Source organism: Patiria miniata, unplaced genomic scaffold (assembly GCF_015706575.1).
Source record: "Patiria miniata isolate m_02_andy unplaced genomic scaffold, ASM1570657v1 HiC_scaffold_20, whole genome shotgun sequence".
In the NCBI taxonomy this organism is placed as follows: Eukaryota; Metazoa; Echinodermata; class Asteroidea; order Valvatida; family Asterinidae; genus Patiria; species Patiria miniata.
Window position 1 is genome coordinate 39,276,203 of NW_024037059.1, and position 18,099 is coordinate 39,294,301.

Here is an 18,099-nt window from a genome sequence, read left to right on the forward strand (position 1 = left end):
CAGTTCTGACATGAAAGGTAAGATCATTTAGCTGAAGAACAAAACTTTAGAAGAATAAGTCTTATCTGGAGAAACACAATTCCAGCACACTTAAGTAATTTCATAGCGTTATACTCCTTTAGATAAACGAAAGTCGGTTCAAACCCTGGTTGGTTTTAAGGCAACACTTTTACACTGTATTGAAGAAGGCTGGTCTAGCCAAGCTTTAAACATCAGAAATAAGGTACAACAAGACCAAAACGCCACGAATCGCAGTCATTCAAATGAAACAATAATATCAATATAATAATACTATAACAGTAATATCTACAATTTAATACTGTGTATTTGTGCTAAATACTATGTGTGTATACTGGCTCCATCATAGCACTTGATTTTATTATTTGATTTCTTTATTAAAAAAACGATATTTCAAACATATCTTCAAACTTTCACAATTTGGTATCAAAATATTTTCAAGCAGTCACTCCAATTTGGATATTTGGCTGTGAATCACACTGAGATTTAGCATTCAGGATATCCTGAAGCTAACTCTTCTTAAACATTCTTAACTAAGTTTTAACTAAATGTTTTAAGCAAATCTGCAATTCGAGAACAAACAGTGACATGGGCTTCATAAGACCCTGTGTATTATTATTATTAATAACCAAAATATGCTAAGCCAATCTGCTAAGCGTGATTTCCAATGTACCCTGAAATCGCACAAGTCTGGTACCCACGTCGCTAACTTTCTTGTTAAAAAACACATTTACAGAAATGCAACCAAACAAATGAATTTCTTTGGTGAGGCCGGCATCTCGTGCTTGTTTCTGCCTCATGGGGCGAGCATTTCTTCGTCACTGTCCTCAGAGTCTGAAGAGTCAACTTCGTCCTCGATAGCCGAACGCCTTCGCCGCAGCAAGTTGATAATCAGACCAATCAGGATAAACTAAAAAAAAATAAATATGAACAAAAAAAATCAGTGAAGCAAACAAGTGGTATTTAGGTTTCTCCTCGAAATAAAGGATGTTTAAGACACAACCCGTTTAAATTTAGGTGCAATTTCCTATATTTTATAGGGAACAATCTAGGAGTGCCTGTTCTCATAATTAGGGCTGTCCGCTTTTTAATAATTTAGTATTCGATTACTCAAAACCGCATTGGACCGAATATTCGGGTATTCGAAACTGCCAGCTGCAACTGTCTGCTGGTGCGTTCTGCAGTAGGCCTGCTGAGTGTCCTTTCAGCCAAACGAAAACAATTCACATACGGATGTGTGTGGATTGTTTTCATTTTGCTGAAAGAACGCACACATTTTTTGTGTGATTCGTGTACAGAACTTTAAAACGGTGGTTGTGTTTAACATTCCTGACTTGAAAAGTACATGAGTGATTTGAATGATTCCTGTACTAAAAGAAAGCTGATAAATTGGGCTTTCATACCCTAGATTTTGAAAGTGCTACTTGCAGAACCTTATTACGAAAATGGTCCTGCCATTTTGGTTTCCATTTTTTCCCCTCACCCTGTATTAAGGGATATGTCGATATCGACAGTCACAATAAAAACCCTTTGATGAACATATCTTTTGCAGATACAAATAATCATGAAGAAGCCGAAGACGGTACCCCTAACAGTTAGAAAAAGCATGAGATATAGTCGCCATGGCATTTGCTCTTTATAGATAAGTCAGGCGTGACACTTTCGAGTTGAAATTTGCGGTGTTTTTTTTTTCATGATAAGCTTACCCCAAGAAATGCCCAGTTGGCCCAGTAGTAGCAAGCACCGAAGAACCAGAGCTGGAACACAAACTTGGTCATCAAAGCCATAGTGACAGTCATCGTGCAGTCTGTTGAAAAAAAGGCACAAACAAATCTTATTTTTCATTGATACTCACCCATGTCCACAGCATCATGAGCCTCATTTGGCATGTTCTGTGTACTCACAACACTTGTGCTCCATCCTCAACTAAGCTCTTGGAAGTACCGTTGCAGTACTCCTGCGCCCAAGCCCTTCATCATGTGATTTACATATGACAGTGTGTAACACTGTTATGAAAAATATTCAATGAGATTCCATTTTTCGGAGTTGTGGGACAACAAAGTTTTTAAAAAAAGGGAGGAATTTTCAAGAAAAAAGTAGAAAAACAGGTGCAAGGTATAAAAAAACTAGAAAAAAATAGGAAAAGTAGGATTACTTGAAAGCCTAACAAGACAAGGGAAACAAACATCTACTTCCAAATCATCTTCCTCACTTGTTACAAATTCACATCTGCAAGTCAAGAGACAAAACGGGAATCGCTAAAAAAGTGGAGCATACCTGAGCTGGACTCTGAAGTTGTGCACTGCTCTGGTTCGGTAGAATTTTCCTGACAATCAGAGGAATATTAAAAGAACAAGCATGAGTCAGCTTGAAGAGTACATTTCAAAAGATGATGGTGATGAATGTTCATTATGGTGGTGGTATGCATAAGAGGGGCCCCGTAGCCGAGCGGTTAGAACGTGGAGCTAAGGAGTGGAAGGTTGGCGGTTCGAATCCCATTCAGACCAAAAACTGGAAAACTCTCTCTGACGACCCAACAATAAAATGGGTACCTGATTCGTTCAGGGAAGGTAAGATGGCGAGAGGAGAGGACTGGGCACTGCCACTCATATGCCGCGCCCAAGACACAGTGGACCTCTAACATCCCACTGCCCCGGCCAGTAATGGCTATGGGATCTTTACCTTTTACCTTTATGCGTAAAGATTTTGTTTGTGCTTTTTAGGAAGACTTCCCATATGTTTTGTACACGATCTGAAATTGTGGGCCTTCGGGAATTGTGGACCCTATTGTTCTCCACTGTTCAACGTCCCCTACTGAATGCAAAAACAAATCCATATTACATACTGGTAGGAATTTCTGGTGGCCGTAGGTCATGTAGTCCGGGGCCAAGTTATACAGCATGACGTTGACGGCAAGGAGCAGAATCATGAGATACATGCAGAGGAAGAGAAGAGCCTGCGGCTTGGTGTGATGTGGCCGGATTTTGTACATCTAGATGTGGGTAGACAAAGATGTAAGGTCAATAAATCCCAACGTGGGAAAATTTGACTGCAATGGCTTTCCTCACAAAATTGACATAAATTATGTTCAGACTTGACATAAATTTAGGTTTCATAATGTGACACAAATACAACAGCAGCAGAAAGAATTTGTTAGCCCCTTATTAGCACCTGCTGCACTACGTACTACATTTCATTCATTAACTGACGAATCAAAAACCATGCGATGCTGGGGCTGTTTTGAGCAGTTTGGGGCGGTTCGGCAACCAATGGATTAATATAGCCGTTTCAATGGGGAAAGTGTGGGCATATGATCGTAATTGGTTGTTAACGTTTGAAAGAAAGAAATGCATTGTACCTTGACACAGCAGAACCAGATTCCGATCCTGCGGACGCCGGCCATCGATGAGTAGATGAAGAAGAGGACCAGACCAACAAACACGATGTAGTCCAAAGGAAAGACCTGCAAAGAAGGTATGTTACTTACAGTTAAGCAGGATTTTGCCCACCCAAGATGAGACCTGAACCTCAGACCTTTGGACTGAAGTTCCAGTACACCACAAAATGAATGAAAAGTTAGGTTTTCTGTTTGAGTGATTAATTTTTTTTTTTTAGCAAAGGTGTTGAACAGAAACTGTTATCCATTAATGAACTTGGTGTGCGTCTGAATGCAACTGAATGCAGTATAGCCAGGACTCGAACCCGAGGCATCTGCACTGAGGCTCCAGTGCTCAACCAACTGGCATTGCTTATTTGAGAACAAGTCAGGTGGTCACATACCTGCTGCATCACCACCAGCAGCATGCCTAAGGGATTCGGCAAGGTGCTCGTTGGTAGAATGTAGCCCGTCTTGTAACCAAGCGAATGCAGAATGCGATCCAGGCTGAAACGAGTGATGAGGACAGACCGGGTGAGTGGGAATTTGAACCCAAGACATCTGAACAATTGTGGATTGTTTAAGTATGTACTGTTAATGCAAGCAATAAACTGAAAAACTTGCTACAGGGTTAATTCGAGTATCAACTGTTGTCCAACAGAGCCCTAGCTCAGCTCCGTAACCAACATCTGAGTGATGCAAAGTTTATGCGACCCCGCGCGGCAGCTAATCGGAGTCGACTCTAGAAATTGCGACCTCATTTCAATCAGAAATGTGGACTAAGCTGTTGATTGGGCAATTTTGCTGACATGTTTTTGTAATACGACGGGTCATCGAAGACCTGATAGAAGGCGCCCTCTGCATGGTCAGAATCTCGAGGTCAAGATGCACTCTTGTTTTGCATAATTAATCGCCGAATCTGCTCGCATGTCATAGACGCTTGCTGTGCAAGGGGATATTCCATAGACTATTACAGGGTATGTCCCACACTCAACTGACAATACACAAGATTGATAACAACAGAGTTTAAAGAAACGGGCTAAGAAATTTCTTGTTTTTTTTTCTCAAAATGGTAAACTTGCTTATAGGGTATATTCACATTCAGCAGATTATGGTCCAAGTGGTCGGACACTCAACAGAGGAACAATTCCCAGGTTTAATCTCATCTGGGAAGCGTTCTGTATATTTTCCAGGAATCTCAGCAGGACATCTCTCACCTGCTAATAAAGAGAGATCCAAACACCAGAATGGCAACCAATATCAGAACGATGCCGATGACGACTTGTAGAGGGCGCCAGACACACGAACACTTGTAGCAGAGTTTCTTCTGGATGGCCACAAGGTGGCGCTCTCTCTGCTGGATCAGTTCCTCTTCGTCTTTGAGGTCCTCTAGATTGCGGCGTTCTCTAGATGAGAGGTTTCTGCCTCTGCGACGCTGTGTAAAGAAGTAATTGAACAAAAAAAGTATGATTGACGGACAGACATGAACACCAACAGTGAAGAGACTGTTTTAAGCAAGACTGGCAGGTTTTTTCTTTTCCTGGTATTTGAAAGGTACTACAAAGATTTTGCCCTCTGCTGATTATAAATTTTTTGTTCTTTTCGAGAATTTCTGAGAACAAAAATCTCATCAGTTTATAATTTCTAAAGCACTTTTTCATCTGTTTACCTTTCGTTTGAGGGTCCGGAGCTGGTCTCGGTTTGCAGACGCAGTTTCTTGGACATCTTCCAATTCTTCTTCGGCACTTCGATAACCTTTTATGAGGTCGATGGGGAGGGCTGTGATACCAAAGGCCTGGGAAAAAGAAGGTTTCTTTTCAATTTCTTATTTTACTCTTTTAAACTTTCACTTTGGCTAAAGTGAGGTACCCTCGACAGAGGGTCAGAGTTGACTTTTTTTTAATCATGGATAACTTTGTCTTTTAAGATTTAAACATCGTAGTTTGCAGACTCACCGTGTAGAAGATCAGCCCAAGCATTCCTAACAAGGTGACAAACCCGACGAGAAAATACAGAGCAGTTTCTCCCTCTGCAACAAAGTCAGAAAAAAAAACAGAGACATGGTATCCTGAAATATTCTTCGTATTCAGAGACGACAATCAGTAGAAAGACTAAAGGGAAGGACCAGGACTTACTGCTTTCACCAAGCTCATTGAACAGGTACTTGAAGTTCTCCCAGTCGGTAGAGTTCTTGTCTGGAATTTGTTGCAGGGGAACAAAGGCTCTGAAAAGAAATTAAAATATTGACAAGTCCAGTGACAACTGACCTATCGCCATTTGCGAGTTAGCCACGCCCCTTAGACAACCCTTTGGATTCTTGTACGTTAAGTTTTGTTTGTCTCAGATTCTGCGCGTTCCGTGTCCATTTGTCGATCATGTAATTGGACAATATTTCACAAGCTGCAATGGTGCGAATCTACTGTGATAGGTTAACTGGAGCTTTTCCAATCCAAAAGATTTCAACTAATTATTGCTGTTTTTAAGCCTTGCCAATACTAGACACAATCTTCCCTTTTGGTTTGGTTTCAGAGTTTTTGGTGATTATCCAACAGTCATGTTATTCTTCTCTTTGATATAATTTCTGGATCCTTCAAAACCGTCAGAAGTGCATACTGCATGAAAACGCCTGGAAGAACTTTCCAAACATACACTACTTCATGCATCCGGAAGGCTGCCTAAATTTTAAAATGGGCTTTTTTGGTCAGGTCCTCTAGATCCATGGAATTAAGTCTGGTTTTGAAGAACTGGTTTTGACGGAGGACGTCAAGTACATGGTAAATGAATTAGCATGAACTCACCCGATGATTAGAAGCACTGCAGCTGATATCACAAAACACGCTGTGTACTTGACGGCTCCCCAAATTCGCTGTTGAGAAATATTTCAAGTTGTTACGATGTTTAGCAAAATCATCTTGCCAATATCCAACAGAAAATTGTCCCCGGATGTGTCACTTGTACGTGTATCCGTTTGTCTAAACACTAGCACATTCACTGCCCAGAAGTAAATAGTTTACATACAGCAGCAGCGAATTTGGAGGTATTTCAGTTTCATTTTTTAGTTTTTAGCAGGTAACAAGGATACCATTGCCTTTGCTTTGAGTGCTGCTTAAATACCCGTGTATGATGTTCAGATATGCGAAGCTGTCTTAGACTGTTTATGTTTTTCACAGTCTGTTTGTGTCTTTTGCTCGTCCAAGTCTTTGTTTTCTCTAATACCTCTTTGGTGGTCGTTTCTTCATCTTGCTCCTCATAGTAGAAGATGACGAATGGAATGGCTAGGAAGATGAAGAAGGCCATGCAGCCGTACAGCGCTGTGGAAAGAGGTCACAAATTTAAATTTGTAATATAATAAAAATCAACATAATCGAAGCAACGAAAGAGGGAGGAAAATGCTACTAGCTTCTTACCGTAATAAGAGTAGAGTAAGGTGTTGGTGACGTATTGTCTTGTAATGTTGGACGTTGCCCAATCCTACAATTAAAAAATCAAAACCTTTGTTAAATTAACAGATAAAATTTGAACTTTGACTTAAAACCTCTTTCATATATATTTTTTTCACCTTTCATAAATGTAGGGGCAAACTTTTGAACTAAAATCATTGAACTCAGTTCAACAACCATTTTGGGCAATGACGCAATCCTTGGTTTCCTGCACAAGATTATTAAGCCAAAATCATTCCAGATTTGATGCGGTTTTAACGTTTCATTAATTTCTTTTCCTGTTTCCCGCGCCAAAAGGTTTTTACAGACCTTGTAAGTTCCATCTTCATCCTTCAGGAAAGAGACAGTGAATATGTCGATAGGTACCACAGCAATGGTCAGAATGGCAACCGTCAGAGCCAGCACAGCTGGGTATTAAATTAGACCAAAACAATGCATCGTTTACAAAAATGAATACATTCTAGGGACACCACCAATTTATTAGATGTCAGAACACGAGATTGGATAAATATCAATGATCATGATGAGGAAAGATTTCCATATACATATACAAAGTTCACTAATTTTCCTCTGTATTGACTAACAAGCCCCCAGATAGCAATTTCATGTCATCAAAGTCAATTTGAGCAGTGAGGAAATACAAGCATTTTCTTAGAAAACACTTAGAATTTTTCAGTCCAATCTCATAGGGTTTGTACACAGGGTGTTGAGTGAACTTCGTATATGGAAATCTTTCCCATGATGATTTACTGTGCGCGTTTAGGTTAAAATTTACAATTCTCAAACAATGATGTATTTCAAGTTGCATTATTTTTCTCATGTGAATTTACCTGTGATGGTTGAACTTCTTTCGCTGTGTCTCTTGCTCTTAAAATGGCAGATGTAGTAAATGGCAAACAGCAATGCCACCTACATGTTCACACAGAAATAAGATTGGCACATAATTATTAAACAAACTACGACAATGGTTACTTGCATCTGATGACTCAATTTTCAAAAAAAATGTTTGACCGTCACTCTGTGACGATGTGACATGTCCGACAAGATGACAATTGACATGGACAACATGTCACACAGTTTATGTTCACCCTTTTTTCATTTATATCGTTGTTAATTGATAATTAAAACACTTCATATCAACAAAAGCAATCAGCTCATTTCAAATCAAACAGTTTTTGCCACAAAAGAAAGAAATACCACAAAAGAAGCTCCAAATGATGCCCAAGTGATCAGTGGAACTTCCACAGGAATCGCCATTTTGATGTTTGTTGTGATCATGTGGTTGTGATAAATTTGGAAGATTCTACTTGTTAAACGGGTAACAGGAATATTTGATCCATGGAAAATAATATTAAGATATTTTACCAACTGAAAATTCAAGAGTTAAACTGGAGTTGTCTTATTAGTAACTGTCATAGAGAAAGTATTTAGCTTTTTTTTACAATTATTTATAAGTATACTGTCATATATTTCTTTAATTATTTTCACCCAGATTTGGTAAAACATAAACATGTAATAGAATGTTCCAAAATAAATGGGCCAGAGGTCAAAAGTTAATTATAATTCTGCCAAAAGAGGGCGCCGTACAATCGCCATTAGGTCGTAAATCCTTGGACCGAGTGAAAATTATGCGCAGAATTTGATTCAACATTGTGGGAGTTTCCGGAGGTATTTGCCCAAGGAAATCAGCTTGCTTCTCGGAGGAACTCGAAGAGACACGGACTGGGCTATGCCGGAGGTTACAGAGTCGCAAAGAGGGGCCGCAGGGGCTCATGGTAAGTGTGAGGTCGAGCATTTTTGGGGGGTTCTTTTCTTTCAAGTGTGCGGGCGCGCGCGAGCAGATCCACGCTCATGCAGTCAGTCAGCCGTGTGTTGGATGGGATGGGCCGCGCCGCCGCGCTTAGTTTGCGGGCCGGGCTTGGGCTGCATTGAGCATCAACTACTACTTAAGTACTAGGGGCGGTTTTAGGCAGTGCTTATACATGTATAGTCCGTCTTTTTGGAAAGATCCAGACGCCACTTCTTTGTTTGTGTACAAAGTCTTTGGACATGATGGAGAGTCAAGTGCATTTTAGTTTCTAACTAAATTGGAGATGTTTCTCACTCAGTCATGTCACTTTGTCAGTCCCAGATTCATCATGTTCATGTCTTTTCAACATTTTTGCAATGACTGCCCTTCATTGAGATAATGAATAAAAGTGGCGTCAGGATGCAACATTCCTCCCCATCTTTTCCCCACCATCTTAAGTGTAAAACGCTATAGACATGATAGAACAGTAACTGACATGACTGAGTAGGCCTAAGTGTTTTAATGCCATGATTTCAATGGAGCTGTCCACCTACACCACAAAGTTTAGGTTGAGTTCTACTCCATGATGAACTGATTTACGCATGTACAGGGGTGTGAAATCTCAGCTTTACAGCTGATTTTGGCTTTTTTTTTTGTTTTGGATTTCAGCTTTTTCCTTCACTTGCTGTGTACTAAAGGACTGTAAAAGTGTAGGAGATTTCCAAAGTTCAGCTTTTTTACACCTGTTTCAGCTGTTGTCAGCTCTTTTTATCAGTGGTCACTCACACCCTGCATCATGTACAATGTACCCGTGTTTAAGATTTCATTTGCCTACTACAGGGAAATTTATTCTGAGGCTGTGAAAATTGAAATCAGTAGTGTTTACTTTAAAGGGAAAATACAACATTTGCAAACATCAAAAAATAAAACTACCAAATCATTTTGAAATACCTTGCTGGACTGTTAGTGAATGACAGTGTAAAGCATCCTGTAAAATCATGGCACCTGGTATACTGTCATTTTCAAGGAAAGTGGTATTTTTGTATCAATTTCCAACACTGGTCGGACGACCAGCATTGGAAAAAACTGGCTTTTTTTCAAATACTGGCCCCCATTGACCATCGCACTTGTTTGCAATCGATTACACACCTATGAACGGGTACAAGCCAGCTAGACTGGTTCCCTGACCTTACAATTCCCCAATGTATGTAAACTGTTCTGTTTCTTCTTATATGGAGTCAGGGAACCAGACTACAAGAAAATGATTGTTTTTCTTGGTTTTTATAGCATTTTCGAACCCAAAACCTCAAAAAAGTCAGTGTAACTATATTTGCTATATATTTCCAACCCCCCAATTCCATCCATTTCTGAAAATTACAGCAAAAGCAAATGATGTGTATTCCCTTTAACATGCCTACATGATGTACATGTACATGGAGCGGTCGTAAACTAGCATATTTTTACTTATAAGTAATGTTTTGCTTTGCTTGTTGATGCCAGCATGGCTAGACTTTGCTAAAATCAGCTCAGTCGTTCGTGCACTACAGTATTTTCTGTACAAATGTAGGTCCAGGCAGTGGTAAGATTGTCATAATTTGCGCATTGTGTTATTGATCAATCCACCATACTCCATTTTCTGACAATAAAAATAACCCACTCTGTTGTTTGACAACTATCTGATCATTAAATGTGTTCATGTCATTTTTAGTTCAGTGGAATACTTTGAATAAAGATAATGTAGGCCTATATCTCAAATTAGGTTTTGCCCTTCACCGATGTTTTTAAACACTGAACGTCGGTGAAGGGCAAAACCTAATTTGATTTATATCACCCCGACTCAAAATTCCATCTTATTCTTATAATAATGTATATCGTACATGATATAATATGGTACATTTGAACAATTCAGGCGATTCACAATGCAGTGCGCCACCAAGAGTTTGCCACATTTGTATCACTGGTGTTTTTAATTTATGTTAAGCCAGCACAGCAGTGTTCAGTCTGTTTTTGTACATGTACTTGTTTTATGCAAATGAATGAAATCAATGTTGAAAATTAAATAACTGCATACGTTTACATGCACATGCACCCACCATGCCTGAACATCGTTCATCAGGTTTATAACGACCACAAGTTTGGTGGTATTGATCTTTCAGCATTGTTATAATTATCATTGCTGCTGATGACTTCTAAATTCCAGTGCTGTGTCAGTGCCATGAATATTCATGATGCAGTCCATTCAAGCATGACAGCAGAGTGATGCATAATTTGTAAAACACACAATACGACTTGCAAAGATCATTACTCTACATTACTTATTCTACTTCAGTGTTAAAAGTGATGTTGGTTTAAAAAAAAGCTGTTGTTCTAGGTTGCAACGTAAACATGTACGTATACATGTATGCTGGTTTCACTTACATGATACATGACACGTATTGTGTCATGCTAAAAATGTATTCAGCATTACAGAATTTCATGCAGAAATTCGTCCACGGGTACATGTACTTCGGCACAGAAGCAGGCATGGATAAGGTTGGCGAGGACGCCCTCATACCACACTAGGAAGCGTTCTTGACAACGACCTGAAGACGGTAGGCAAGCGCCTGCACAACACTGCCAACTTGGAGCAGCTACAGATTCTGACAAAGGAGGAGTGAAGGAGCTGACAAGGAAATAGTTGAGACGGCTGAAGCGAAACTGACATAAGTTTTATGACAGCGAAACTGCTTCATGCACATACATGTACAGCATTACAGCACGGATGAAAGAATAATATACATTTTTGTTTTTTTACTCTTCCACGATTATCAGATTGTAGTGTTCAAAATATTTATTTTTTACATGATGTAATGTACATGTTAAAACACTTCCAATTTTCCATACAATGCATGGCCTCCTCCTTCCAATCCAACAGAACAATCTTCTTAGAATATCTAGATGCCTAAATACTGATGTACTCATGTATTTCATGTGGGGGTACCGGGGTAGGCAATCTTCATTTTGATTTTCTTTCAGACCCGCGCCATACATGAACATGTACAATCCAAGATTGGTACCGTTCATATTACACTCAGTAATGAGATGCACAAATGCCTTGCTATCAATCATCCTTGTGCTCAGGCTGTAGCAGACCTAGACTCATCATTCAGAGAAAAAAAATTATCCATCCCACTTTGGCTACAAAAAAATAAAATGCTGTTAATGAGACCGTCAGACATCAGAACAAGTTTGCACGTTAGGTCTTGTATCGTTCAGTTGTTTTGCAAAGCACTATGCCATTAACAGCGGGCAACATACAGAAATCCACTACAAAGTTGATTTGCATAGTGCATGTGTAAGCCATGCTTTCAAAGAAACAACATTTTCTTTTTGGTGGCCTTACATGTGTGTAAATGTTGTTGTATACCATGTATACAAGTGGAGCCAGAAGAGCACTGCAAAGAATCCAAGAGGCAGCAGATAGTTATTAACATAAAGAGGGCTGTGAGGAAACACGCTTTGTGGGGAAAGAAAAGAAGTGCATTGCACTGTGTGATGGGAGACAGCCTAGCCTAAGCCTGAAAGGTCAATGTGAAATCCTTGGAATTGTAAACATTGTGTACAAGAAATCTGTGCTAGCTGAGAAAGGGAGTAACATACAGAGAGAAATGATACATTGTAAACTAGTGATTCAAATTTATGTTGACCAAGTATGCTGTCATTAGAATACATGTATGATGTACTGGTATGTGACTTGCACACGTGTGTGGAAATGAACTTTATGAATGTGCTGGTATGTGCGCTCTTGTATGGCATTTCGATTGAGGACAGACCCACAAAGGGAGAACAAAAGATCCTTTCAGTCCTCGAGCGTTGGGTCTTTTGTTTAAAACAGTCCTCGATCGTACAGTTATGTGCTTAGTCTATGGGAGAGTGTTATATTACAGGGACAAAGGGGAACACAAAGCATTGTCCTCGAGGGTATAGAAATTCATGACTGTGCAAACATGTGTGTGTAAACTTATACATTTAGTACAGACAGGTTCTGTAAAATGTATACATGCACTGCACACTTACACGTATGTATGTATTGTACATGATGCACATCATACAACTGTGTAACTTGAACAGTCACAGACAGTCAAAATTCCTTTCCACTTTCCCAGCTGTACTTTTGACTAAGGCTAGTCACCTGCAGTCAGATAATAACGGTACCGTACATGTCAAACAAGCACTGTGACCAGTCAAACTGGGTCAACAGGCAAAGCAGGCAAGTTGTAGTCACAGTCAGTTTTATCACTCACCGGGAGTCAAAACATACATGTACATGTACATGTACATGTAGCTGTATCAAGTTTCCAGACAGTCGGTCCTGCTTTACATGTACATACACACAGGCTGGGAATTCTTAACTGTTGAAAACAGTCACTTGTTTGATTATGACTGAAAGGACTACATTGTACTTGGCACATAATGTATGTTTGCATAGGACTCATTAATAGGAGGGATGTACAATGTACATGTGTACATGTAGCTTTGCATACATGACACGCATGACTTCTACATTATGTTCATTTATTGCACTGTAAATGTGTACACAATTAATTTACAATACCTTCGCTTCTTTTGAAAGTTGTAACACTGCGATACGGTTTGTTTGTTTTCAGATAATCCCCAAAGTTGTAAACTAAGCATGGCACATGATCCAGTCAGATAAGATGTATTCCTCTGATAGAACTACATTTATAGGCCCTACCAAACTAGATTATCGCATGAGTGAATGAGAAAGAAAAATAGGCAAAAAGACAGTCAATTTCCAACATCAGCTTAACCCAGAAAATAAATATAGGAAGTCCCCGGGCAATCCAATTTGCCAAAGAATGTGCGAACACATTCCATCTCTCCCCGCTTACTAGAAGTCCACATCGGAGAAACCCACAGTTCATCCAGTTCACACACACTGTGATGTTATTTCGCTCGTGCCCTCGGTATCCCGCGAGAGCCGGTTCCTAATTACGACCAGAGCTATAATCGTGTGGGTGTGGAGTCCGTGAGCTTTTGAGAAGATGTAATTTGTACGGCAGGCAAATTACGCGCCGACGGTCGCCACACGAAGGGATTAACTAGCAGAATCCGGGGCGCCCATAACCAAATCATGTGTGATTACGTACCGAGGAGAGGTATTAGTTGTGTTCATTAAGTCGCACAGGGCATTGTATCATTCGTACGTGTACCTATGAATAAACCTACTTTTAATTGGTTTCTCTGAGGCGACGATTTTTAAAGCTCAGTGTGTCATTGTTAGGCCACAGCATTTGATATTTGTACATGTTGTTCCATATCTTTTCACTGATAGCTTCAATTGGGAATGTCGCATTTCATGTGCTCAAAAATAAATTAAATGCATTTTTATAGTGCCTTGATTGGAAGAAAAACTAGCCCCAGTGTCCAGCATGGTTGCCATATTTTGCAAGTTTTCATGAAAATAGAATTACTAATATTGGGAAAATAAATCTTGTCACTAAAGACACGTACAGTATACACATGTACATGTACATGTGTAGGCCTACACATGTGCATGTTCCGGTACATCATCCTCCATGGGCACACCATACATGTACATGTACATGTACATGAAGTGTGCCCCTGCCATCATTTCTGTTGACAATGAAAACCTTTAGAGCACCTCGGTTTCCTAAGCATGTTCGATATCCCATTACGGTATTTGTAAACCGAAATATCAGGAGAAATATTTTGCGATATTCAATATTATCGTGATGATGCCATTTTTGTTTAAAAAAAAGAAATAATTCCATACCTGAACATCACTTGACACCCTGTGCACAAACCTTAATATGAGAGTGGTCTGAAAAATTGTCATTTTTTTTTCAGATGCTTCACTATTTTCCCTGCTAAATTTGTCTTTTTGGGACATGTTATCGCTTTCTGATGGTTGATAGGCTATTGCAGGGAGAAATTAGTGATGGCCACTTTGCTTTCCCCCAAAAAAATACACGATGGAAGTCACTTTTCTGTATTGCATCGTGAGATCCGCGTGAATAAGTCTGATCGTCCAAACATGGAGATGATTCCCAGAACAACGTCATTATTATTTTAATGGTCGCCCACTGTACTTCAGTTGAGTTTAATTATTAAGATCCACCATTAGTCATGCATTGGTCAGCATGATGGCTTGCTCTGTGGTCCGATGTACAAAACAAGCCTGCAAGGTTAATCATGTTAATGCAGCGCTCATATGACACCTGAGGCCAGAGACTCCAGTACAAGGATGTACATGAATCATAAATGGTGCACTTACTACTACATGTACATTGCAAATATTGCCTCAGGGTCAGGGATACACTCACACAGAATATTTTTGTCGTGAAAGAAACTTAAATTTGTTTTTTACAAATTCACGTATTGACTCAATCACTTAATTTTAAAAATGGTTTGTACATGTTGGTGTTAAAAAAAAAAAATAATGACTTAATTCTCTTCTCCTTTAAAGGGAATGTACACCATTGGTTTTTACTGTAATTTTCAGATATGAACTATTTGAGGGGTTAGTATAATAGATCAAATATTGTTACACCGACATGTTTGAAGTTTTGTGTTCCAAAAATGCTGGAAAAACCAAGAAAAACAAAAGCGTTCAAGTATTCTGGTTCCCTGACTCCACTAAAGATGAAATTGATCAATTTATAGATGCCAGAAAAATGTAAGGTAAGGGAACCAGTCTAGCTGGCCTGCACCCGTTCATGAACATGTAACCAATAGCAAACAAAATTTGGACTGAAAAAAAAAAATGGTAGATTTGGAGCAGTAGTCGAAAATAGTTAGGTTTTTCCAACAGTGGTCGGCCGACCACCGTTGGAAATTTATACAAAAATACGACTTTTCTTGAAAATGACTTCACACCTGGTGCCATAATTTTACAGGATGCTTTAGACTGTCATTTACCAACATCCTATTAAGGTATTTGGTAAAAATTTGGTAGTTTTGTCTTTCGATGTTTGCAAATGTTGTATATTCCCTTTAAATGCTTGTATTCAAAGTTGAATGCAACTGCATGATGAACAAAATTCCTCCATGATTTCTTCAGTATATTTTATGTTAAAAGGTACATACATTGGGCAATTGAGTCCCTATTTTGTACTCTTTTTGTACACTATTAATCAAATTACAGTTTACTGAAGCTACATACATGTAGTTTCATAAACACCAATTCAAATTTCTGTAAATTGGAAATAGCAATAATATAGAGGCCTAATGACAGTTTTACATACATATTGTAATGTGTACTTTGTTCATATTGAATGGTACGCACGTGTAGGAGTGAGGGCCAGTAACAATTATTTTCCAAAATCAGTAACTTGTTATGCATGGAGTGAAACAGTCCCAATCTGAAGTTGAATTTCTTTCTTAGTTTTTCGTTCAAGAGTGATTTGCTGGCATTGATTTCGCGATTTAAACAAAACAAAAACAGGAAGTCCAGTTGTCTGCAGCAAGGAATTGTCCAGCAGTGTTCCGTTTGCATGTAGGGCCTACCACCTGACCTTCAAGTTGCTTCTTCCTGGATGGCCTCTCCTGCTGTACTCCTCTAACACCCAACACCCTCAACCCCCTGAGAGACTCCTCAATGCCATACACACCCAGCGTCTCGCATCCGTGGAGGAGAGGAGGAGGTGATGATTGCGATGAGGTCACAAGATCCTTGCCAACACCTCCCGCCTCCGGCATGAGTATTAGACTTGTGCAAAGTTTTTTAACAGTTTGGTGTGCTTTCACTTGGGCCTGTCTAGCTGTGTACGTAATTTTGTGTGAATGTCTTTTGTGAACGTCCTTTAGGCCAAAAAAAATATATATTCGGTCTCTGGTCAGACCAAAGTTCCGGAATTGACGCGGGGACGCGGCTTTTTTTTTTTTTTTTTTTTTTTTGCTTTTTTTTTCTTTCTTCAAGCTTGGATTGTACAGACAAGGTGGGGTACTATTTTGCTTTTTTGGTGTCCTCATGTACATTGGTGTCCTCCATAATTTGCCTTGGTGCTCTCGATCATTTGCCTTGGTGCTCTCGATCATTTGCCTTGGTGCAATTTCCCATTCCTTGGTGCTCTTTGGTAAAAAAAAAATTGAGGAGGTGCGGCAAAAGAGGGCGCTGTTGGAGCTACCGCGGAACATTTTTGGAAGAAAAAAAAGATTGACGCGCATGATTAAAATCGACGCGCGCGCTGACCAGAGACCGACTTATTTTTTTTTTTGGCCTTATCTAGAATGCAAGTTTCAAGTTAATAGCAAACAAATAAATTTTAAAGCGCTTTCCAATTGTGTCAACAATCTCAAAGCGCTTTACAATTATTCCCCCGTTCATCAGGCCACGAGACCACGCGGCAGCCGATGTCAGTGCAGCTTTACCCTCACAGACACCCATTCATACTCCTGGGTGGAGAGAGGCAATTCAGATTCTTGCCCAAGGGCACAAACACCATGTTCCTGGCAGGGTTCGAACCCATTTACCATCGCACATGAGTCAAACACCATAACCACTGGACCATGGCATTCTACAGATGTAAACGTCAGATCTACGATAATCGTCAGATCACAAGATTATGTCAGCGATGGGCAAATATCACATGTAAGATATTGCCATATACATGTAGGCTATCAGGCTCAAACCAGCAAGCAGACCTGTGAAAAGTTGAGAAGCAGTAAGAAAATTGGAAAAATAAGACTTGACAGGGGCGGATCTACCTTTGAGGAAACGGGGGTTGATATGAAATGGGAAGGTTCAGTGAAGACTAGGGGGTCCGGTGACTTGCCCCCGGGAATATTTTGAAATGACAATGCCTTTTTCAAATTCTCCTGCATTTTAAGGCAACTTGGGAATAAATTTTATAGGAACTTTAGCATTCCATTTATTATTTTGGCCCAATTTTAAGAATCATAACATTGGTCAGTGGCTGAGGGGGGGGGGGGGGGTTAAGCCCCGCAATCCCTCCTCTAGATCCGCTTCTGCTTGACCAAGTTGTTTCACTGTTCAATCTTGAACTTCTACATGTACTTTTACACGGATAATTGACAGGGCGTCCAAAAGGGTATCTCGTCAATTTGCTTGGCGTGTAGATGTGTGGACCAGTGTACATGTAGGTCTAATCCTCCATGGTTTAAAGTATTAAGATGTAAGAGAGGTACAATGAAGGTGCAGAAAATTTACACTATGTGGAGTCTTAATGTCACACCTTTAACTTAAAGGGGCCACTCATAATTTACCCACATCTCGTCCAGTAGTACTACATGTACATGTACATTGTAGTACACGCTGAAAGTGTGAGTTGAGGGAGGTAGAGAAAGCCTGAAAAGACTTGCCCCTTTAAAGGTGATGGGGTCACAGAAACACCTCTGTCTTCATATTTTTCATGGTCTTCTGGCAAAAGGATTCAGGGGATTATGTACTTTCGACTTGCACAAGTCTTCTGAGTGTTTTCAGTACATGTAAC

At 39.7% G+C, this 18,099-nt stretch overlaps 2 protein-coding genes across 2 annotated transcripts in view; one reads left to right on the top strand and one right to left on the bottom strand.

The window, feature by feature from the left end:
• Positions 1–124: 124 nt before the first annotated feature.
• LOC119729094 (probable lysosomal cobalamin transporter) lies at positions 125–8,139 on the bottom strand. The gene is made up of 16 exons (XM_038201602.1): positions 8,032–8,139; positions 7,665–7,743; positions 7,144–7,241; positions 6,802–6,865; positions 6,611–6,705; positions 6,193–6,260; positions 5,530–5,618; positions 5,350–5,423; positions 5,064–5,189; positions 4,612–4,829; positions 3,799–3,901; positions 3,377–3,481; positions 2,864–3,010; positions 2,296–2,344; positions 1,725–1,825; positions 125–928 (listed from the first exon to the last, which is right to left on the bottom strand). Exons 1-16 carry the CDS (start codon positions 8,110–8,112, stop codon positions 815–817), a joined length of 1,611 nt encoding a protein of 536 aa, XP_038057530.1. The 5' UTR covers positions 8,113–8,139; the 3' UTR covers positions 125–814.
• A 265-nt stretch (positions 8,140–8,404) lies between these two features.
• The window catches only part of LOC119729095 (dystrobrevin alpha-like), a 50,453-nt gene continuing 40,758 nt past the window's right edge, over positions 8,405–18,099 (top strand). The window contains exon 1 of the mRNA XM_038201612.1: positions 8,405–8,609. Within this exon, the coding sequence (XP_038057540.1) occupies positions 8,564–8,609 (46 nt within the window). The 5' untranslated portion in view covers positions 8,405–8,563. The remainder of the gene's footprint in view (positions 8,610–18,099) is intronic.